Source organism: Marmota marmota, unplaced genomic scaffold (genome assembly GCF_001458135.2).
Source record: "Marmota marmota marmota unplaced genomic scaffold, marMar, whole genome shotgun sequence".
NCBI lineage: Eukaryota > Metazoa > Chordata > Mammalia > Rodentia > Sciuridae > Marmota > Marmota marmota.
Window position 1 is genome coordinate 9,190,136 of NW_026000241.1, and position 24,068 is coordinate 9,214,203.

Sequence of the window (24,068 nt, forward strand, 5' to 3'; positions counted from 1 at the left end):
ATCCCCCAAACATGACAGAATCGCAATGATTTCACAGAACTTATAATCAAACTAAGCAGTGTCAATATGGAGCCTAATATAAGTAAGACTTATAATGCTTATAGAAGATTTATGAAAGAAATATATGATCTATTAAAATTTGACTGAATTTTGGGAGAAACACAAGCAAGACTTTTATAGTGAATTTTATTTCAGAGGAAGGAGCTATGGAAATGCTTTTATATTGTGTTTCAGTTGTCCCCTCATCCCCATGGGCAATGGTGACATGAATAGGATTGTGAGGAAGAGCAGGTGGAAGGTTTAAGGCTTGCTCTCTGGTTGGCAGCTGCACTTCTAGCCATTAGAAGGATTAATACTCCAAAGTTATGCTCATGTTTGGGAATCTGTATCTCTGATGGAAAATAAATGACCTGTAAACTTCATCATAACTGTGGAAGTATCAGCGTGTATTATAGTCAGAACTATTTAAACTAAGAACCCCTGGAATACAAATGCACACAGACTCTCAATTTATGAATTTGCACATTATTTCTCCTCGCTCAGGACATTCACCTCTACTTTGATTTTTCCTATATCATGTGTGTGACCCTCTCCTTGACAGGGACCTCTGGGTGATGGTAGGTGCCTTCACCCTGGGTGATGGTGAGTAGAGGTGAATCCTGAAGGTCACAATGAGCTCAAACTCAAGAGGTAGGGTAAGACTGCCCACAGCCCAAGTAGCATTTCTTCAGGTCAACACTGGAGTCATTGAATGAGATGCAAAATAGAGAAGCCATAAAACGGGCACCATCTAACCTCCCCAGGAGGTTTCCATTGGAGGGCATGGGCCTCCCTTCTCCCTGTCCTTTTCCCTCTCATCTGACTCCAGCCTTCCTCCCCTCATTCCACCTTTTGACCTACAAGACGGGAGGCAGCTCTTCAGGTTCAGGGAGGAGAAGCTGCTCCTGGCCAGACCCAGCTCTGTTCAGGTGCTTCCAAGCAGGACCATGGCCGACTCCAGTGTCTGCTGCTGCGACCTTCTCCGGAAGCTGAATGTGCAGCACACTGAAAACCAGCAAGCTCCAAACTGTGAATGTGACCTAGACAGGCCACCTGGAGCACCTGTCCCCTCTCAGGCTAAGAAACATGTGCACGGAAATTCAAAAGTAACATTTAATAACGCTGCAATGAAAGTCAAGTCTTTGGGAGGAATTTTAAGCGACATAAAGAAGCTGTTACAGAAACCAGTCTCATGCTCACTTATTTTAGCCCCTCAACTCAGGACCGTGGGTGAATCATGAGACTTGGAGGTGGCATGCTGTCTTCCTTTGCAAACGGGCAATGGACTCACAGCAGCCCGTTTCTTTTTTTAGACCTGCTAACTCTTTTGCTTGAGAAGTAGGATTCAATTTGAAATTTAAAAGTTTTCAGGTCCACCCTTAGAAGTAATATCTTTAAATACAAATTACCATGGCAAATTGTTTCATAAAGAAAGGGGACTTTTAAAAATATTTAAAAGGAAACAACCCCCCCCCACACACATTTAAATGAAGTATTATTTAAACTAAGGGTGTTACTTATAACATAGTTTGGCAATTCTGTGAGCTGTTCTCTAAATGTACACTGACCGAAAGGACAAGAATACAATTATGCTTATTTTTAATTTATATTTATTTTTGATGGTAGGTGCCTTCACCCTGGGGATGTTGAGTAGAGGCCAATCCTGAAGGTCATGTTGAGCTCAAACTCAAGGAGTGCTAATATTAATAGATCATGAAAGGAGAAAAATTGAAGAAAGGTCATTATTAATAAAAGTAAGGGTCCCTTGATTCAAATTAATATTAGACAGTTTACAACATTTATAGCTAGTGTTTTAAGTCTGTATGAGCAATTTCTAAGTACCTGCATAGCTATTCTTTTTAAACTTTACAGAATATTTAATATGATACTGAGTGCTTAATATAAAACTATTAAAAGTAGCCTTTTATTCAAATGTTAATAATAATACTCTGGTCCTATTGTAGGACCTCTTCCAGAGTCTAGAACTATGGATCATCCTAGGAGCTATACAAATGTATCCAAGTTAACAGAACAGTTAGAGACACAAACCATACATCATGGTGAGGCGGTCATGAATATGATCACTGGTCATTGAGTTTTAAGGCTTCATCAATGTGTGCAACCAAGGAACACGTTAGGATCTTCATTAGTGCACACAGAGAAAAGTTCAATCACTTTCTCATATGATTCATCCAGTTCTTCCCAAAGCTGCATAGTATGCCTCATCATTGAAGTCACTTTCATCAAAAGTTTAATCAGTCGTATTTTCAACCAATGGTAGAGAGACACCTACATCACAGATTTCAATTGTTTCAAAAATCACCTTTAATTACAACATTTGAAGACTTCATGTCTCCATGAAGCAATTTTTTTTTTTTTCTCGGTGCAGACACTTTAGCCCTCTCCTCTTGCCATGTTCAAAGCAACTTTTAAAATTAGAACTGCTGGGAGAGCATCTCGGCCGTCTTTATTTCACTCTTCTATGAAATCATTTAGAGACTTTTCACCTCCATATTCCACAGCAAGGCACAGTCTGCCATTGCTGGCTTCAGTAAAGGCACGATCACCTACGATGTTTGGATGACGAAAGCTTTTTAAAATCTTAGCCTCATCAGTTAGTCTCCTTGATATATACTCTGATAATCGTCATTACACATGGGATTATTCCTTTTCTTAGCCCGAGCAGAATGGGACCAACCTCTGGGAGATCAGATTTCTTTTTTTCAGATCATTGACTCGGCGTCTTGAAATTATCAATTCCTTCCATTGTAACAACCACTCTAGGTCATGTAGTTCTCACACATTATTACCCCATGTGCTTATATAACTATATGACCGGTGAGAGTCTACATCATGTACAACCACAAGGATGAGAAATTACACTCCATTTTGTATGATGTATCAAAGTGCATTCTACTGTCATTTATAATTAATTAAAACAAATAAAAAATACAGTTATATTTATAAGGTGGTTTTTATTAGAGGCATATTTTCTTCCAAGGAGTTTGGAAGAAACTACATTTGGAAACATGTTGTAGGTGTCATTTCCCCCCTTTGCATATGGATAGGTAAAGAGATTGGATGAATCTTGGACCCTCAGTGATGTCAGATGTTTGGACTGACTTGGGGTGAGGGGTGTAGCTCCGCATGCACTTTCAATGACCTTCGGAACAAAGGAAAGACATTTCCATTTGTTCATTTCCTGCTGACAGCCACATGCCCTAGTTTCACATTCAGAAGCTTGAGAAAAAACAGTAGCACTTCTGATCATTCTGACCCTTTAATCCCCTGAGTGATTCTTACCCACTTACGTTTCCTAACGTAGCCTTTGCTGTGATTGTCTTAACAACTCTGAAGTTCAAACAACCCCAGGGATGTAAAAACAAAAACAAAAACAAAAACAAAAATCCCACCCTCCCTTGAAGAGAATGCATCCCTAAGTGTTTGGGTATAGTTCTTCTGGAGGCTTCTGCAAAAAGCATCCAGCACCCCCACACTTGGCCTGAAACATGGAGGTTAGTAAATTGTACTTTTGTGGCTTCTGAAACTCAGGGCAACTTGTTTCCAAATGTATGTGTTACTTCCCCCTTTGCATATTGATAGGTAAATCCAGAGAGCTCACGCTTCTGAGCAGACAGAATCTTGGGCAAGAGAGCTTCCCCTCACCTCTTTGGGCCTTCTTGTGTAAGATTATAACACTCTGGATTTGTTTGTTTGTTTGTTTGTTGTTTTTGTGGAGTTGTGGAAGGAACTGGGGCTTCATGCATGCCAGGCAAGGGCTCAACCACTGACCTACATCCCAGCCCTCTGGATTTCAACTACATGAGCCATCCTCACCTAGAACTCCCGTGTGATCCACAATGTGTTTGTAGACCTCAGCTCAGGTATTCACAAATCTAGTGTTTCTGAGCCTCGTGGAAGGACCCCATGATCCGAGCTGGGACAAGGAGGACAGCTCTGCAGACAGGAGCCTTCAGTGAAGACAGCCTGGAGCCCCTCTGGGGAAGGCAAGATTCAACTCAGAAAATGGGACTCATCCTCTGATGCCCAAACCCCTTCTTCTCTACCTAACCCTTCTCCCTTCGTTTTTGATGTCTCTTCAAGGCCTTCTCTGATGGGCTTGAAGCCTCAGGGTCCTCCCCGACTCCTCTTTGCCATCCAACCTCCAATTCAAAATTCATACATGTTCTGCTAACTTTATACCCTAAATGCCGCACTAACCTTCTCTCCCCCCATGGGGGTGGGGCCTGATCCTTGGTGGAAGCCATTCCCCTCCCACCTTACTGCTGTTGGTCTTCAGGCCCTAAATGCTCACCTTTCCAGGCCATCCATTGCCATGAAATAAGTCTTATGCCTCACAGACCAAGGAGCTCTGCTCTGCTCATGACTCTGATAGAGCAGTGGTGTCAAGCTCCTTGTGATCCGACTCGGTCCTTCCTCCCCAGGCTCTCTCCCAACCAACCCAGTGTCTTCGTATAGCCAAGCTTTGCACACACAATCCTGCAGCCTGAAGCACAAGCTTTGCACACACAGTTCTGCAGCCTGAAGCATAGGTTTCAGCCTCTCCACCGACTGATGATCCAACTCAAATTCCTTCTCATGAAGAAGCGTTCTCATGCCAGGCATGGTGGTGCACACCTTTAATCCCAATGGCGTAGAAGGATGAAGCAGGAGGATGGCAAGTTCAAAGCCAGCCTCAGCAAAAGTGAGGCGCTAAGCAACTCAGTGAGACCCTGTCTCTAAATGAGATACAAAATAGAGCTGGTGATGTGGCTCAGTGGTTGAGTGCACCAGGGTTCAATCCCCAGTACCCCTCCCCTAACCCCCCCCCCAAAAAAAAGAAGCATTCTCAGCTGTTCTAGACCACGGGGTGCTCACCTGATCCTGAAAGTCTATGGAACTTTCTGGGGAAGTCACACAAGGAAGATACCATTTCTTAACTGATCACATTTTTATCTTTCCTTCTAATCACCAAAGATCTATTTTCAACACATTTACAATCTGTATGTTGCCTTGCACAAGCTATGAACCTGAACAAAACGCTTCTTGATTTTTTTTTTTCAGATACACTGAAGAATCAGCAGTTCTCTGAGGATTGCTTTTATATAGGCAACTTTTTCAGTGAAAGAAGAGTTTGCCAATAACCTAATAAAAGTGGTGGGGACATGAGAAGGTTGCTATTTCATCAACATATTTGGATTCAGCTTAGAAAGCTGATGGGCTTAAAAGATCCAATATACTCAAAAGAGATGTCAAATAGGGGGCGAATCTTGGACTCTCTGTGACAGTAACTTCTTTTTTTAAAAGAATCACTCCCACCCCCCAGGCTGTGTATAAAAACTGAGTCACAGACACAATGCAGTCCAGGTCATAGGCCAGCTTGAGTCCAGCTCATAAGCCAACTGAGATATCCTGCTCCCCAGTAGATCGGGTATAAACTGAGCTTACGCGCTCAGGGACTTCCTTTTGGAAGTTGGGACAGAGTTTGCAAAAGTGCTTGGCGATGTGTTTCTGAAAGAACACCGAGAGATACCTTCTGAACTTCTCCCCGACGAAGGCATAGATGACAGGGTTGATGCAACAGTGCGTCATCCCGAGAGTCTCTGTCACCTGCATGGCTTGGTCCAGTCTGTTAGAACTATCGCAATTATTCAGGCCAAAGAATTCCTGGAAGGTGGTCAGGAGGAGGACGATGTTGTAGGGAGCCCAGAAAAGAAAGTAGACAATCATGATGGTGAAGATGAGCCTCACAGCCTTGTGTCTCTTCTCGCTCCGACATCGAAGCAGGGTTCTCAGGATCCCTGAGTAGCAGATGACCATGATGAGCAGGGGCAACACCAGGCCTAAGGTGACCATCTTTAATGTCTGGAATTTCTTCCAGAAATGATATTGACTGGCTGGAAAATGAGGGCTGCAGGTATGACGGGAAGCTTCTTTTTGAGATTTGGTAAAGATCATTCCTGGGAGAGAGGCAAGCATGGCCGCGACCCAGGTGATCCCACTTGTCACCAACCCGAAGGTGACTGTCCTGGCCTTGAGAGCAAACACAGCATGGACGATGGCCAGGTATCTGTCTATTGTCAGAAGGATGATGAAGAAGATTCCAGAGAAGAAGCCTATGTAATAGACCGCTGTCAAAATCTGACACATTGCATTTCCAAAGTCCCACTGGGCGGCGGCATAGTGAGCCCAGAACGGGAGGGTAAGAAGGAAAAGCAGGTCAGAGATGGCCAAGTTGAGCAAGTAGATGTCAGTCATGCTCTTCAGCCTTTTGCAGTTGATCAGGATGAGAACTACCAGCAGGTTGCCCACGACACCAAAGATGAACACTAGAGAATAGAGCGGGGGCAGGAGCCTGGCTGCAATTTGCCTCACGTCAATTTTAACGCAGGGTTCTGACGTCTCGTAATCGATGTAAGAGCTGGGACTTGACACTTGATAATCCATCTTGTTTGATCCTGTGAATAGAGAGAAAGTGATATTTCATGAAGTTGAGTGTAGTTAGTGGTCTGTTCTGAGTGCCCACTCTTTTCTACTTTAACAGGTCTTTCCTTTGATGCATAGATTTCTACATTTAACTGAACTTCCTTCTTCTTTCCAAACAATCCACTTTTCTGGGAAGGTAAGTTTTGCTGCTATCCTCCCTACTCACCAGATGGAGCTGAAATTCACAAAAGCACCATCTCATCAAGGAAAAGTTTGTTTTCTATGGCAATGTGTGGTGAATGTAGCGAGGATAGCAGTTTTGAGAAACGGAATCAGACACAGTGTAACTCACTGTTTTGTAATCTATATGGAACTGGCTGTTCCCCAGAGTTATTTAACTCACGAAAAACACACACCACCAGTGAGCCAGTAAGAATCACCAGGTCCCCAGGTATATACTTGAGGCCAATCACCATGCTGAGCTTCATACCCAGTTGTTCATTTAATCCTCTGGGCAACATTATGAGGCAGGTAATATTGTTTGCATTTTGCAGACGGGACCCCCCAAGCACAGGAAGAATGAGTAACTTGCCCAAAGCCACACAGCAAGGAAGGAACTGCACTGCAACCACTATGTCACCCCACTACCATGCTACCTTCTTGGCAAAAGAATTAAAGAACAGGACCCTCCACTGGTGACCCATTGTCAGAGTGGAATGGGTTGATGCCCAAGTCCCCAGGAAGGTGACAGAAGCCAACACCAGTGATCAAACCAAGCTGCCATCCTAACATTTTTCTCTGGAGTTTGTGTTGGTAGTTTCTGAGTTATCACATCTAAGAGCTGTCCTACAAACACAAAGAAATGACCCAAAAGAAAACACTTCATCTACTTCCAAAGGTGGATGTCCTCGGTTTGAGGCAGTTTGGCTTTACAACCAGCTGGCTTGGCCAGTGTGTTCAAATTCCACCACTTGAGCTGAAAATCCTCTCTAGTTAATCCTGGTTACTCATGAACTCTGTGGACCCCACATGAGGTGGCTTAAAGAAACACCCAGAGAAATCTCACTTTAATTCTGAGCCAGAAAAGGAATCGTATCCTAAATGAAACTGACCCACTGGAAGGAAACTTTATTTGATGTTTGTAATTTGATATTAAATTGGACAATTTTTGAGGCTTCCCTTTTTTTTGGGAGGTGGGGTGGGGTAGTACGGGATTTAGCTTCAGGGCCGGGGGGGCACATGCTCAATGGCACCCACAGGAGTAGTTTCAGTTCTCCTTAACTCAGGAGAGTCCCTGCTGAGATTTCAACAGATTCCTCTCTCTGGAAGTCTTTCTTTTTTCAGAGGTGAGGATTACTTGTTTTAAAAGTAATATTACTCCCTCTTCAGTCTTTCATTCATAATCATGTTTTTGTATCTTTGATGCTATCTTACTCTGGCCCTTGTCCTACATCCCAATTCTTTCCTTCTATTAACGATCATATTTTAAGATAGTTCTCTGGGCACCTGGTGCTGCTAGATGTCTTCTCTGCGTTTCCTGTAAAGGTTTTACTCATCACAGAAGCTGAGCTAAGAGACCAAGAGGCTGAGAGATGACTTACCAGAGTTTCTTGTAGGGGGAAACGGATGTCTCAGCTCCTCTGGCTAACTGAGCTGTGCAAATCGAGTATACAGCCAGTTTAGAAGTAGGAAATGCACAGTTTCTCTTAAAGGGGGGGCGGAGATTAATGAATAAGTGTATTGCAGGGGAAAAGAATCAGAGAACAGTTCTTCTTCTTTTTTTTTTCCTTCTAAGTTTCATTTAAAATAGACTACAGAAAAGAGGTCTGGCCTTATTTATTTGCCAGCTTTTCCCATTCCATGATTTATTTCACTTTTATTCTCTGCTCATCCCACTACACAGAGTCTGTTAGGAACCAGAAAGAATTAGGGATATTAGAGCTAGAGGTAGACATAGCTATTTAATGAAAAGCCCATTGTTTGAATAAAAGAAATTGGTGTCCAAGATGCAAATGATTTACAGAAGATCTGTAAAGATCTTGTGATAAGGCTGAATGGATGAGAAAGCTGGACTCTTTTAATAGTTGCTCTTGATTAAAGCCAACTTTATATATATATTTCAAAGGGGAACCCTACTTTTTACATGTGCCCCCTTTTGCCCACTCTCGTTCCATCCCCTGAACCACCACAGCTCACTCACATGGGCTCACCACCCAATCCTGTTTTTCTTTGTAAACTAAAATAGCTGGTTGTCTAGAGGGTCTTAACCATAGGTTCACCTGGGAACAAGACACATTTCCCATCTTTCTCTGAGTATAGTGTCCCATGGCGCATATCCTCATGCATTTCTGTGCATGACCCTCCAATCCAGTGAGCATTTATGATTGCCCACACCCAGGCAGATTGACAGGTGGCTGAGTTCCTCACACAAGGACATAATTTATTTGGAGAGAAATTAATGTGGTCATGTCCAGGATTCTATGCTAACACTGTGTACAGTCCTGTCAAGATCTCTTGGTGTTTGGTGACTTATCTCCAAACCTCAAACTAATGACAACAGAGCTGAGTCTCAAGAGCACTCCTGGGCTTCCATTACTTCAGAGATGAAATAAGAAGCTATGGCTTATGATCCACAAGAAGGCCAAGGAGACTCCAAAAAGCAAAATAATAAGCTCCCAAACCTGTGGAGGTAGCCTAGTACCCAGACTGAGCAAGTGGCCCCTGGGGTCAGATGGTCAAGCTTGAAGCCCGACTCTACTCTCAGCTTTCTCCTCTGTGTAGTGGGCTGAATAAGAGCAGCCCTTCAATGGGTTTGTTGGAAAGATTATATGAGGCACCCACAGCAGGCATTTAGCAGATACCAAACTCACAATTAACACCGAGTTCTTAGATACTCCTTCAGTGATCCTTTCTTAGAGTTTATTTTATAAATAAATTTTGAGAACATTTGTTTTTCCCTAATAAAATGAGTTTCCTGGAGACCGTGCCTGGAGCAGATTAGTATCAGCAAATTAGAAACTGAAAGGCAGTCAGTTCTTGGAGAATAGAAAAAAATGACTGCTCAGAAAAAGCCAGAAAAGTACAGAAACAGCTCAGCCCTCGAGAACCACCCTGCATGGGGTGTATGACTATTACGACAGTGCTCAGGACTCGGTACCCAGCAGGAGGACAATGATTAGGGGGTATTCGTTCAAGTTCATCCCATGCATGCGATTCAAAAGGCAACAGTGAAAGCCGTTGGGGGTCCAACCCTGGCTTCATTATTTATCACTTAACTCTAGACAAAGTTACTGATTCTCGCTGTACCTTGTTTTCTTATCTGTAAAATAGGGTTAAAAACAAACAACAAACAAACCATAAGCCTATTCTCTATGTCTGTGGTCAAGATCAAATGTTACAGGGATGTCCATCCTCTTCAGACCCCTGCCCTCTGTGGGCTGCTCAAACAGGGACATACAAAGGGTGCTTCAGAAAGCGTTGGCAACCCAGGATATCAATAAACGGACATAAAAATTTATACCACATAAGTAACATAGCTCTGGTTTGGGCTCTTTGACGGATAGCCTGTGCGTTCACGGGTCTGGCTCTTGGGCGAAACTCTTGGCCAAATGTTATGTTTCTGTTTATGACTGTTGTTGGTTCTTACTGTCGCTGTGTAGACCCGTGTCCCTGGTGACTGCCATCAGGGTGGCTGAGGATGTGAGGGCCTGCTCACCCCCAGAGGGCACTGTGAAGTCATGGAGGAAGTTCAGGGTCGCTCAGTGTCTGGGGGATGACTTTGACTTGTTACTTCCCCTCTGTGAGTTTCCATTTCCTCATCCTTCCAGTGATGTTCTAGACCCAGGGTCAGCTTGTACTTAAATAGTACATAACTCCACGCAGTTTGGGAAACAGGGTGAGGATTCACGGGCTGAAACAAGGAAGCACAACTCAGCAGGGTGTTCACTCTCCTTGCAGTGTCTGGTCCAAAGAGCTGTTCCAGTTACCTCTAGGATGGAGGTCCGTTCCAAGGATGCACAACTAAGTGAGGACCCATGAGAAATTCTTTAGTAATTAATAAATGAAACTCTGTTCTGGACGTAACAATAACGAGCTAGCTCTTGATCACTCTGTGACTTGGTTTCTCGTCTCTGCTTCTCTGTCTATTCTCTCTTCTCCATTTGCATGGCTCTCAGTCTCCTATGTATGGTGTTCGGACCCCATGAGAAATAATCCTTTGATCAGTTTCCTGCTCCAGACTTGATGCCCACGTTGGAAAGTGTCTCACACCACCTCTCCTTTGGGGCTAGTTTTCAAACAGCAGCTCCATCTCTTGCACCGATGTTCCAGAGGTTGCTTTTCTCCTTGCTCACACCACCTCTGGGCCATATGCTCAAAGCATCATCAACAGATGGGGGAGAACGTTGCTTCTTCTTGAAATTGGAAGGGTCAATGACAGAAGTACAGTGACTTAAAATCCTGCTTTATGGCAGCTCTTTGGAAAATGCCTGGGGCTTGAGTTGACTCCAGGTCAGGATTGGCTTGATGGTGAGATGGACTGTAAAGATACCAGATGGTCTTTTATTTTGAAAAATAAAGATCTAATTATAAAACCAACATATGCTCATGGCACGAAATTGGGAAAAAACAGAAAGTAGGGAAAAATCAGGCGTATTCTCACAATCTCAAAGCAATCCCTTTTACTGATGTGTTTCAATTCCTGCCTTTTTTCGCGCACGCCTTTCGATTGTTCTCACACGTGTACCACTCTGTGCGCTGAGGCTTTTTGGTTTTTTATTTTGCTCAAGATGACAGTACAGGCATCTTTATTAAAATCATAGTTCTTTACTTTCTATTTTTCTTGAGGTCTCACAGACAGCCTAGGGCGCTGGTTTGGGTTGTACAGCTTGGTGAGTTTGAATTTGCACACACTCCTGGCACCACCACCTTGAGGACTATACTTCCCTACCACCCAGAAAGGCGCCCTGGGCCTTGCCTGGAAGTAAGTCTCTCTGTGACTTCATACAGATTAAATCCACCTATTGTTTAACTCCGACTCGACAGGATCCCAGATGCTGTCCTCTCCTGTATGGTTTCTATCTTTCCACGTCACCCCGTTGACTATGTTTAACGGTGCCCTATTAATACACCACCAGGCTCTTGGTGGTGTTGTCCACTAATATGAACAATGCTGAACTGTAGCCACCAACAATGCTGTGACGTCCTGTCAAGGAGGAAACTCCTAGTGTCCCCAAAGCCACCTTTGCCAAGACAGCCAGAGAATCCCCACAGTCTTCACAGAAAGAGGAGCAACTCTCTCTCCTCAGTGTCACCCTGGGTCACCTGCTTGCCTTAGCAATGAGGCTTGGGTCCTGGGACTCCTAGCATCCTATGTGGGGATGACCTCGCCACCTTCTGTCTCAGACGCCTGTCATGGTGGGAGGTTGGGAGGTGACCATGCTGCTCTTTCATTCCTGCCTTTGTCCCCTCTGGACCCTTCTCAGGATAACCCTCTTCCCAGCCCACGTGCCACATCCCTGACACACCCCATGAAAAACATCCAACCCAGTAGGCACCAGCAGGCTGTCCGTGTGCTTAGATATGTCCAGACATGGTGGAAGAATCCCCTTGACTCAGCTTAGACGTGTGCCCTACACATCGGGGATATTTCTTTCAGGAGCTCATGTGGTCTGAGGCGTGGCAACACCGAAGTCCAACATGCTGATTAAGGTGCACAGAGACCCGATGTCATCTTAAGTGGGTCAGGCCACACCTGCAGCTCTATATTTAGCTCTCTGCATAACAGGATATTAGGTAGGGCTCTTTTGGTTGCCCCAGTACTGGCAAGTATGGCTTAAGGATGAGGGCAAAGAGGTGTGCCCTATTGTTCTAGAGAAAACCACTGACACCTGAGGTCAAACACCTCTTCAGGGCTTACTAAGAGGTGACATAAACAGCCCTGTGCCTCCACCCATCACATCGTCCCCTTCCACCCCAGCCTTCATAAGGAGTCCATTGGGGGGAAGGGTTGCCGATGTGGTATTGATGGAGAACATAGTGGAGTCTCTTTCCTCAAGGCCCAGGGGGGCTCTGAGAGAAGAGGGTGAGGAATGGGGGTTTGCCAAAAGTAAGGCCAGCACTCCTTTCCCGTGGGTCCCTCACGAGGCAGCCTTCAGCTGACCAGAGGACTAGAGATTGGAGGAAGGTGGTGGGTGGAGATGTCATGTCAGTTATGCTGCAAGAGTGTCCCTAGGCTGCACTTGCCCGAGTCACCTGACAAGAGGTAACTGGGCAAGAGCCGTTATGCTGGATCCCAAGGTCTGTGTGAGGCGAACCCAGCGCCCAAGAAATAGTAGGCTGGAAGAAGTCTAGTTGAAGAGAGACCCTGTGTGTCTAAGAAGTGACCATGGGGAACCCCACCAGCTCTAGGCCCTTTGAAGGGAGCACACAATTATGCCTGCCTTTCTGGTGGACTATGGCAGGGGTCGACTGGGTAAAGATGCATTCACCCTTTTCCCAACTATCTCCCCCTCCTCTCAATACTTGTCCAGAAGAGGGAGCAGCACAGAAGGACTCCCTGACGTAGGTCACTAGCCATGGGCTCGTGCAGAAAGAACAGGACACACCCCTAGCCTAGGCGAAGCCCTTTAGAATCCAGTTGACCCCAGGGCTGAAACTGATTGGAGAGAAATAAAATAATTTCATATCATGAATGGAGGACGTTAGGATGCTTTATAGGAGACAGTACAACATGAGACTTTATTCAATGCCCTGATCTTTGCTTGTGAGGCTGCTGTGCTGGGGAGTACCTAGACGGTGGCAGGAAGAGGCCTTATAAATACCTGATCTTGGGCTTGGGTCTCAGCAGGCCCCCCATCTGGGTTCACCCATGACATTACACAACTGTTTACAACCCCAGACATGCACTTTCCCAACCTACAAACACAGTGCCAAAGTGACCACACCTGGAGAAATTTCCAACCTCCATCACTCCCCAAACTCGGGCCCCATCCCCTCCATCCTGAGCTGCCTTGCAAAATCAGACGCTCGGCAGACCAGACTCTTCTCTTGTGGTGTGCTTCCCGGAGTGGTGCCAGGTGGGCTTTCTTGTGGGCCAATCTCACCTGACACTGTTTCAATTTGTCAGGGAAGTTTAGATTATGAGCAAAAGCAAAAGAGGAAGGATGGGGTCTTGGTGAGTAAGCCCTCCCTCCCTGACAGCTTCAGGGCCTCTCTGCAAAATGACCAGCCCTTCCTAGATGCTTTGGGCATCACACCCAAGGGGGATGGTATGGGGTAGGCTATGGTGAGCCTCCTCCTCCATCAAGAATGTCTTGAGACACCTGTGGTTTGTCGTGGTGAGCTTTCCTCACCTCATCTCTGTTTACCTCTAATTGCCCACTGAGAGGTTCCCCCCAGGACATGGGGCTCACAAGTGTGAACTGGGCTGGGCTTTAGGCCTTCTAGTGGCTGAGAAGAGGCTCTGCCCAGTCACTCTTAAGGCTCTGTTTGCATGAGGCAGATGTCACTTGTGCTCACATTCCAGTGGCCCAGTGGCTGTGGACAGGATGGGGCTGTGTGACCCACAGGACAGGCTGCAAGTCACACAGCAAAGGCAGGCGTGTGACTAGAGCACAAGTGTAAAATTGTGAACAAAACACAGTCTCCCATACCACAGTCTAACAAAACAGACAATGGCTTTTAAAAAATATTTTTTTAACAATATAGTTAAAACACTGATTTATTTTCCAATATTTACATTTCATCATCATCAAAATCGAATCATATGCATTTGTTAGGATATATGAAGGTGACATCCCCCACTGCCCCAACTTCCAGAAACCTCTGGCCATGTGGTAAAATGAAGTTACACATTAGTAACTTCCAGCCCCCAAGCTGCCTAATTCCCGATGTTTCTTGCTTCCATCAGATCAGAAATGTACCGGGTGACAGCTAAGAGCATCCTTAATGTGGCTCAACCGAGAGGAAGGCCCTTGCTCACTCGAGCGAGCAAGCGAGCTTCTCCAACTCCCTCCGTTATAAGTAGACTTTAAGACGTCGGATCAGAAGCCAGCTTGACTTAGGAGTTCCCTCTGGCCCAAAGGGGACCACTCGTTATCAGCAAGGCCATCTGCAGGGCATTGAAGCACTTGAAAATGCTTAAATCCATGACTTTGTAATGACAGAAAAATACATTTGGGGAGAACACATTCTCTCAGGCAGCTGCGTCAGGTCCCCAGTCTCCCAAGCACACGTCAGGCTCCAAGCTTTTAAGCTCAAAGCCAGAGTTGTCTCTTTAATTAATACAATATTAAATGAGCAACTCTTTAAAGAACACTTCATCATGCAAGTTACAATTTTCAGGCTTATTTTATTTTTCTATTTAAAAAAAAAATGTCTGAACTCTATGCCTGTATCAAAAAATAAAGCTCTGGAAGGTAGACTAGGAAACATTAGTTCCCAACCCATCTAGAACCTTCCTCATCTAGGCTTACCCTGCCTGGTAATTTAGACACTGAGAGTCGCAGGCCAAGACGTGTGATTTTCAATGCAGGAGCCTCTGTCACTCCTGTCTCCAGTCTCCTCTGCCTCGAGGACATGACTCAGTGTCCCCACCATTTGCTGTTTCTCTCCTGTGACCGTCAAGGGGCATATGTGTGTGTAGTTTCCTTCACATGCTCCCTTGGTCTGCTCCTCTGGACCTTCACAAACTGTCTTTTGGAGTAGGGACAATTGTACAGTCAAGAGTGACATGATAAGGACTGTGGGGGGAGGAAGGCACCAGGAGGCAGGAACAGCAGCCCCAGTTGTTCTGGAATATTCCCTGAGCATGCATTAGAGATACAGAGAGTGACATGAGTCTGTCCTGGCACGGCCCTTTGGTTCCTGGGTGACTGATTTTATAGATCTTTCTTCTTCAGCAGAGGCTTGAGTACATATGGACTGTCATCTCCCTTAAAGTACAACAAGCAAATCGTCACTCATTTTACAAGCCAACTGAGACATCCTGCTCCCCAGTGGAAGGGGTGTATGTGGAGCTCACTCGATCTGTTGTCTCCCTGTAGAAAACTGGACACTGTTTGCAGAGATGCTTGGCGATGTGCTTCCGGAAGAACACCGAGAGATACCTTCTGAACTTCTCCCCGACGAAGGCGTAGATGACAGGGTTGATGCAACAGTGCGTCATCCCGAGAGTCTCTGTCACCTGCATGGCTTGGTCCAGCTGACTGGTGCTCTCACAGTTACTCAGGCCAAAGAATTCCTGGAAGGTGGTCAGGAGGAGGACGATGTTGTAGGGAGCCCAGAAAAGAAAGTAGACAATCATGATGGTGAAGATGAGCCTCACAGCCTTGTGTCTCTTCCTCTCATTCCGACACCGAAGCAGGGTTCTCAGGATCCCCGAGTAGCAGATGACCATGACAAGCAGGGGCAGCACCAGGCTCAAGACATTCCTCATTATTGTATGAAAGTTCTTCCATTTTAATGGAAAATATGGGCCACAGGAGTAATGAGAATTTTCTTCTTGGAATCTAGTAAAGATGATTCCTGGGACAGAGGCAAACATGGCCGCCACCCAGGTGATCCCACTTGTCACCACCCCGAAGGTGACAGTCCTTGCTTTTAAAGCAAACACAGCGTGGACAATGGCCAGGTACCTATCAATTGTCAGGAGGATGATGAAAAAGATTCCTCCAAAATAACCGATTTGATACATCCCCGTGAGTGACTTACACATGACATCTCCAAAGATCCATTCATTTGCAGCATAGTGAGCCCAGAATGGGAGAGTGAGAAGGAAAAGCAGGTCGGAGATGGCCAAATTGAGCAGGTAGATGTCAGTCATGCTCTTTAGCTTTTTGCAGTTGATCAGGATGAGAACTACCAGCAGGTTGCCCACGAAACCAAAGATGAACACCAGAGAGTAGAGCGGGGGCAGGAGCAGGGCTCCAATGTACTTCACGTCGGGTTTGTAACAGGGACTGCTGTAGTCATAGTCATATGTGGTGGTGGATTCTTCATTGCTTCCTTTAATACTTCTTATAAACAAAGAATGAGATGTGGATAATATATTATGGATGAACTGGGGTAACGTGTCCTTGTCTTCCATTTTCCCCTGTTCTGTAAAAGAGAATGGAATGAGGACCGCATAACAAACATGTCACCATCCATGGTCCAAACAGCCTTGCAACTGAAGCAAATTTCTGGTCTTTGGTCTCTCCTTCACAACCATCTCCTTGAAAGCAAGTGCCCCACTTCCCTTTTATTCTTTTTATCAGACACTGGTTTGTCCACCCAACAGCCATTTCCAATGCCTTTGTCTCCCCCAAACCAGCATCATTCCTGCTTAACTAAAACTTCTGCATGCTTAACTTTCTTTAGCTCCTCTGCAGGTAGCACACAGGCTTGTGATCCAGCCCTGGACAAGTGAATCTTCTGGAAAGGTAAGAGAGACACAGAAGAAACACTTCCTGCTCTTTGACTTTTGCAGCTTGTCTTATCTGGGCTTGATACTTGGGACCATAAACAAGAAACCCAGAGAACTAGAGAAAAGCCATGAAAAGTCCCAGGAGATGAGAACTGCTCATCTTCTAACATTATCATTTGATGGGAAAGAAAAAGCCATCGTGAATTGCATTTTCTATTACTTGCAGCCAAAAGCATTTTGATGACCCTCTCAACTTTCTACCTCCACTTTTCTTGCTGAGATTGCTATGACAACCCAATTTTCAAATGCCTTAATTTTGTTCCAATTTCATCTTCATAGAGCAATTGATCTTTTGCTAACTTTCTCCACTTAAAGCTCTTTGCTTCTAGGAGGAAGCTCCTTTCTGACAACCTCTTATTAATGTTTTTTGTTGGCATCTCTCCCCCCTGCCCACACCATATGAGCCCTCACGTACTGTAAGCTCTTATGCCAAATAAGCACATGTCACATGATCTTCCACACATTGTATGCCTCTCAAGGTCAATGACTGGATCATGCTTCCATGTCAAACTCTTATGATTTCTTGGCTTTCATTTCTTATCATTTGCCTTTTATTTTTGCTCCAAAGTTCTTCCTGAATCATCTCAATCAATCTCAGTGTTTGACCCCCCTGTGTGCTAATGCTTCTCAAAATCCCTTCTTCAAGTTGCACCTTTTCCCTGAATCTCAGAGTCGAACTTTTCATTGTCCTCTGCTTATCTCCCCATGGATTTATTTGCTTCACCAATGTTTGTGGAGTGCCCGCTATGATTCAAAGTCTTGTTTTAGGCCCTGGAGATTCATCAGTGAGCAATACAGGCCTCAAGCAGGTACCACACATTCAACCAGCCACCAACTAAGCATTCCCTGAAATTTGCTCTAGGTTGTGGGATCCTTATCTTAATTGTTACTTTGTTGTCTAAGAAACAACACTTGGCATTACCCTGGATCCCTTCCTCTTCAGAAAACTTGGGGTCAGATCTTTGGAGCCAAATGGACCTGGATTGGAATCTTCCCTCCAATGTCTAAGTTGTGTAATTTGAGGTCAATGACGTTTTCAAGTATTAGTTGCCTTGCATATAAAACATTGAGTTGCTACGAAGACCATTAGAGATAAGTGAGGATTTAGCATAGGCTCTAGGGGAGAGAGAGGCTCTGAGTTATTATTGTCATAAAAGTCCTACCTAACAAAGACCTCTCAGATTCCTCCCCTCTGCATCTCTTTCAAATGTCAGTTTCTTGTCTCATAAACTCCTCAGCCCTTGCTTTGTTGTGGTCTTTCCTTTGCTCCTGCCTGGTCCGTAGCCATGTTCCTTTTCAATATGTCTTCTCTAAAGCTGAAATTGCATCATGAGCTTCTCAGCCTAAAACCTTCAGACTTGTATATGGCAGAATCTTAAAGACAACAGCCAGACAGCTCAGCAGGGCCTTTCTAAGCTAGTTTCTTACTAGTTTCTCACTATTTCCCTCATGCATCAGTGGTTTTGTATGTACTTGTTCCTCTGCCTAAAATGTCAGTGAGCACCTATTCATCCTTTAATACCTCCTGCTCCAATTTCCCTTCTCTGTGAAGCCTAATGTGCACGCTCTGTCAAACCACCTTACACGGTCAAATAGGCACATGTCACATGATCTTCCACACATTGTATGCCTCTCAGGGTCAATGACTGGATTTTGCTTCCATGTCAAGCTCTTATGATTTCATCTATCAAAAAGAGGTACTAGCCAATGTTCACTGCTTGAGCACATGAAACTCTTTGTAATGATAATAACAAAAACAAGAAGACCTACATCCCTAGGACTTGATTTTTTTTTTCCTGGCAGTGACTACACATTTGTTTTCATCTATCCATAAACCCAATCTTTCCCTCTCTCCTGTGACTGCCACATTTCATACCACCAAGTCAAAATATTGAAAACTGGAGAAGCTAAACAAGATCTAAGTTGGGAAAAAATGCACCCACTAGAGAATTCCAACTTCAGTGCCCCTGAAGCTGCAGGTGCTGTGTTAACTACTGTGTGCAGACTCATGAACTTAAACTTCAGCACAGCTAGCTAGCACTGGGTTCCTACATAGTGGCACTGTCCTAGGTATCATTTCAAGCATCAGGACAGATCATCCAGAACTGATAGGGAGCAGCCACCTCTCAGAAAAAAGAAATTTCTCCCTTCAGTCTCAGTGGACCTCCTGAGTGGAGGCAAGAGGCACATTTTGGTCCAGGGCCTGAATTGTCCCCTATAGGGAAAAGAGGGAAAGATTTCAAGATAGAAAGTTCCAGCTCTTTGAAGCCCCTGCATGCTCAGAGGCACAGAAAGAGCCCATGGGAGCTTGGAGGGTGGTTGGACAGAGCAGCTGTTCTTACTTCTTTGTTGTCCACTTTTTGCCATCACCTAAGTCCCAGGGAAAGTCACAACGTGTCCCACCCTGCATTTCCTCACTGTCATCTGGGTCTTCTTAACATCTGCTAATGCAGCCCCTCAGGTAAACCTGCACCCTGAACTTCCAGCTTTGAGTCTCTGGTTCCTAAAGTAGTGGAAAAATCCCCTGCGACTCACCAGTGGATGGCTTCTTCCAGGTGGCCCCAGTGTTTCAGGCTTCTCAGCAAGTGCACCAGACGGATCTGGAGGTAGAAACTGGGTGTGCAGAAGTAGGAAATAAAGTTTCCTGCAGAAAGAGAAGGCGGAGATATAAGGGCAAGTGATGGTGAAGATTTTAAAAAAAAAGCATCAAGAAGATACAGTTCTTCTTTTCCAGATAGGAACGTTGAACACTACTGGGCTGAGGTCTCCAGAGGAGGATTGATTTTGAAATCTTGCTTGTGCAACCTTGATTGTGAGTCAGGGAGTCCCTGTACATCTGTTCTGACATCTAACTGACACTGGGCTTCTTTATCTGATGGGTCTCTGCATCTGGAACTTTTCCACTTGCTGCCCTGCTACTTGTGATCATTTGCACGACATAAAAACAGCAGAACTGAGCATTTCCTAGAGGATAAATGCAAGGGGGCTGTTTGCTGTGGTGCAGGAAACGCGATGGGGTTTTACTGTGACCGGGCGCACTGGTTTCAGTGCTGTGAATTTAGGATCTGTTTTAAAACTTTAATTAGATCAAGCGTTTAATGAAAGTGATAGCTAAATGATCTGTGGGGTCAGGGACATCCTCAGCAAGAACAGTCTCACTTATTATAGGTCCCACTCCTCTGAAAGATATTTTGTTAAGAGAAAACAAAATTCTGCAGTGTAAGAACCATCCCTAAGGTCTGATAGGTCTTAGGTGGGATCATCTGAGCCAGTCCCTGGAACTCTCTAGAATTCAGCAGGCCCTGGGGTGAGGACCTCATGCTATGTCCTTCGCAAATTTCTAAGCTTCCACTTCCTCGAGAATCATAAGATCTCTGAAGCCTATAAGGGTTAAATGATCATAAAACAGCTAGTATAGTATCTGGCACACAGTAGGCACTCAATGAGGGACAAACAGCTTCACCTGAGCCGTGTGCAGAGGGGAGAGTTGAAGGATACAGCCAGTCCAGGATAACAATAGCAAGAGACCCTCAGTGCAGTCCAGGTATCCTTTCTAGAAATGAGTAAGTTTAACCGTGGGTGGGTACCGTGTAAGATGAGGTTTTTGTGCTAAGCAAGGATGGCCTCAGGGTTTTCTTTAGAAGGCAGTTCCTTTCCTTCCTTGTTCAGGAACAGGGTATCCTGCTATGTCTGGAATCTCCTGACCCTGGATCTTGCCACCAGTTTTTTTTTTTTTTTTGATTCAACCCAAGATAGGGAAGGTCAAGACCCAAGAAGTTTGCTGTCTCCAATTAGGACCACTTTACATTTCTATCCGCACACTAGAGATCATTGGGTCTAGTCCTGTCATTTTGTCATTAAGGAGAGGTGCTGAAGTAGGTGACAGCAGAGCCAGGATTTAAATCCTATCTGACCACAGGAAACTAGTGGCACCTGCGGCTGAAATTTGCAAGAGATTGTATAAGTTGGAAAGTACTTACAGAAGGGCAACCAGGGTTGAGAGATCCAAAGGGGTGGTGAGGTGTCCAGAGTCTAGCAACATCAGAAACTAAGACTCCTATGGTTTGTGGAAGTCCAGAATGTGCACCCCAAAATATTCTTCTTTGGCATTAGGATCGATGAGCTGAAAGTAATTTGGAAGGAGCAGATGCAGAAAAGTTCTCTGCCTTCCCTCTAAAATAATACATAGATTTTATAAAGGCAAAAAGTGTCCCACACCCCTTCTACCAGAGAGAGCAAAGGTTAACCACCAGAGACAACTTCAGATCCTTATCAACAGGGAAATGGTACCAGAAGAATTTGCATTAACAAGCTTTTCTAACCCATCTTTATCTGCCATTTATTTGCCTTCCCACAACTTTCCACCCTTAGAAACTCAAATTCCTTTTCCTTTGTCTTGTCATTTCTCTTAAATTTTACTGTTTTTCATTGAAGATGCTTTATAAGCTGAAATCCAAAGCCGCCTGCTTGAGAATTATTCATTCCCTGGATATATGCTACCTAGATATGAAATATACATGTTAATATACTTCTTTTTTCCTCCCTCTTGGTTAACTGTCTTTTGTCTATTCCAACTGAGAAATTATCAGGGTTGAGGCAAAACAAATTTTTTTTTCTTCTGAGAACTTGAAGAGTCCCCCCAACCAAAAACAGCCAGTATCACCCGAGTTCTCATTAGAACTTTGCAGAACAGGACAACAGAGGAAAAAAGGGTCCTGAAAGTCGCTCTAGCCTTTTGCTCCCACCCTCTGATCTCTGCCAGCACCTCCTGTGGCTGAACCCCATGCAAATGTGGGGAAAGCAGGGATGGAGAGAATCCGTGGTGAGACAAGAAGGCAGAAAGGTCCATCAGTGGTCTGATGGTACTTTGATGATGCCCTGGTAACAGTCTCTGTCCTCTGCAGTGGACATATATATGTGTGTGTGTATGTATGTATGTGTATATATATATTATATATATATATATATTCTTGCCTCTTGTCTTCACAGTTGCTTTTGGTTCATTGTGGTTTCTCTGGTTTACGTGTTTCCTGTGATTACAAAAATAGATAAGTGAGTTCTAGGATTTTGTACCTTTGGTTTTAGTTAAACACGATCAGGACTAATAGGGTACCCACAGAAAAAGTAGTTTTCAAATTCCTATCTGCTTTAGGTTATGTCTTCATCATAAAAATAACAAATTATTTTCGTTTTAAGTGACAAAGCAGCATGAAGTAACCAGAATAAAGGCAGCGACTCAAAGAAAGAAAATGTCGAGTAGGGAGGGAGACCTGATGTTTTCCCCATCTTGGGAGTTCACTAAGGCATCCAAATGATTAAAAATAGAAATAAAAGGTCATCAAAATAGTCAAGTCTTTATTAACTAAGAACGTAAAGGTAGTTGATCAGATGTTTCCATATTTTCAGGTCGCGTAAACTTTGGGGAGGAAAAAGAAAGAACTCAGGATCTTTACCACGTTTGCTTGCTGAAAAGCTCTCTCAAGTGACTGAAGAGGATTTGTTTCAAGCCTGTATTAAGGAGTTCATTCTGTGTTCTGGAGTTCAGATGCTCTATGACTAACCTTGGATCTCAGTATGATGCCTCCTGCTGTAGCAAGGAGGATTGGGGAGAGGATAGAGCCCTTAGAAGGAATTCACAGATGCCCCCAGGACATGGCAGTGGCAAGTTGGGGAATGAGAAACACAGTCACACCCTGCTGGCCTCCCTGCCCCAAGGCTTGCAGAGTGCCTGCGGGATGAGGTTTCCTAATGCCTGCAGGATGAAGTTTTCTACCTGTTGTTGTGGCTTCTGAGGTGTCCCAGGGAGGGCCACAGTGCTCTGGCAAACATCAGGAAATTCAGGTTATGCTTTTTTGTATATATAGGTGGCATGAAAAGAAGCCCACAGAGCTGGATGTGGCAGAGATTCTGATGGGTGGACATTTCGGGCCTCGCTCTGGGTGGGCAACAGGTGGCGGAGATCGTGAGATGAACCAATCAACCATGGTTGGTTGGGGAACCCTACATGATGCTGCTACATGATGTTGCAGGAACCATAAACATTTGGGGTGGTGGGGGAAGAACTAGAGTGTGGTGGACAACCCATCTGTAGTGCAGCTCAGGCACACAGTACTGTTTCAAAGTAACGCATGTTGAAAGCAAAATTTGATTTTCTGAACAATCAACCATTTGACAAACCTTCATCTAAATGATTAAGAAAAAAGAGAAGATTCAAATAATGAAACTCACATGAAAGTGGGGGCTATTACTGCCAACTTTACAGATATAAAAAAATCATAAGAAAATATCATGAATAACTGTACACCAACAAATGAGATCACCTAGAAGGAAGTGAACAAATTTCTAGAAACTCTAACAATTGCAAAAAATTAACTCAGGAAGAAATAGAAGTAGAAAGTCCAAAAAGATCTATAAAAAAAAAATAGATTGAGCCAGTAATGAAAAATATCCCTCCACCAAAAAACAAAACAAAACAAAACAAACCTCTGTGTATGTGTGTATACACACACACACACACACACACACACACACATACGCACACACATTCTGGGTCAGATGGCCTTACTCGTAAGTTTTATAAACATTTTTTTTTAAAAATTAGCATCAATACTTCTGACAGTTTTTCCAAAAATAGAGGAAAAGGGAACACTTCCTCACTTATTCTATAAAGCCAGTATTGCCATGAGAGTAAAGCTAAGGTGACATCATGAAAATGCTAGAGACCAATATCTTTCATGATAGATGCAAAAATTCTCAACAAACAGAATCCAATGACACATTAGAAGGATTATACACCACGACCAAGTGAGATTTATTCAGAGAATGTACATGAGTTGACATAAAAAGACCAAGCAATGCAATATACCACAATAACAGAAAAAAGGCAAAATAAAATAATACACCTCTGCATCTTAGTTGACACAGGGGGAAAAATACAATATACCTCAAGACAAAAAATATTTGAAAAAAAATGGAACAGAAAGGAACTTCCTGAACATAATAGAGAGCATTTGTCAAAACACCACAGTTAATATCATGCTCAGTAGTGAAAGACTGAATGATTTCTAAGACCAGGTATAAGACAAAGGTGCTCATTTTCATAATTGCTATTTAACATCAAACTAGAAGTTCTAGCTAT

General features: G+C 44.2%; 2 protein-coding genes and 1 pseudogene across 2 annotated transcripts; all 3 read right to left on the bottom strand.

Moving 5' to 3' along the window:
* Nucleotides 1-1,631: 1,631 nt before the first annotated feature.
* Nucleotides 1,632-2,806, bottom strand: LOC125613831 (annotated as a pseudogene).
* Nucleotides 2,807-2,994: 188 nt separating this feature from the next.
* Nucleotides 2,995-8,181, bottom strand: Ccr5 (C-C motif chemokine receptor 5). Its single transcript, XM_015489371.2, has 2 exons — nt 8,067-8,181; nt 2,995-6,497 (listed from the first exon to the last, which is right to left on the bottom strand). The coding sequence occupies exon 2, from the start codon at nt 6,484-6,486 to the stop codon at nt 5,431-5,433; it is 1,056 nt and encodes a 351-aa protein (XP_015344857.1). The 5' UTR covers nt 6,487-6,497; nt 8,067-8,181; the 3' UTR covers nt 2,995-5,430.
* A 5,988-nt stretch (nt 8,182-14,169) lies between these two features.
* Ccr2 (C-C motif chemokine receptor 2) lies at nt 14,170-21,198 on the bottom strand. The gene is made up of 3 exons (XM_015489370.2): nt 20,911-21,198; nt 19,466-19,574; nt 14,170-16,563 (listed from the first exon to the last, which is right to left on the bottom strand). Exon 3 carries the CDS (start codon nt 16,550-16,552, stop codon nt 15,431-15,433), a length of 1,122 nt encoding a protein of 373 aa, XP_015344856.1. The 5' UTR covers nt 16,553-16,563; nt 19,466-19,574; nt 20,911-21,198; the 3' UTR covers nt 14,170-15,430.
* Between the last annotated feature and the right edge of the window lie 2,870 nt (nt 21,199-24,068).

Bases quoted from the DNA above. Each gene is read 5' to 3' on its own strand.
- Ccr5 (XM_015489371.2), bottom strand. From the start codon at position 6,486: ATGGATTATCAAGTGTCAAGTCCCAGCTCTTACATCGATTACGAGACG.
- Ccr2 (XM_015489370.2), bottom strand. From the start codon at position 16,552: ATGGAAGACAAGGACACGTTACCCCAGTTCATCCATAATATATTATCC.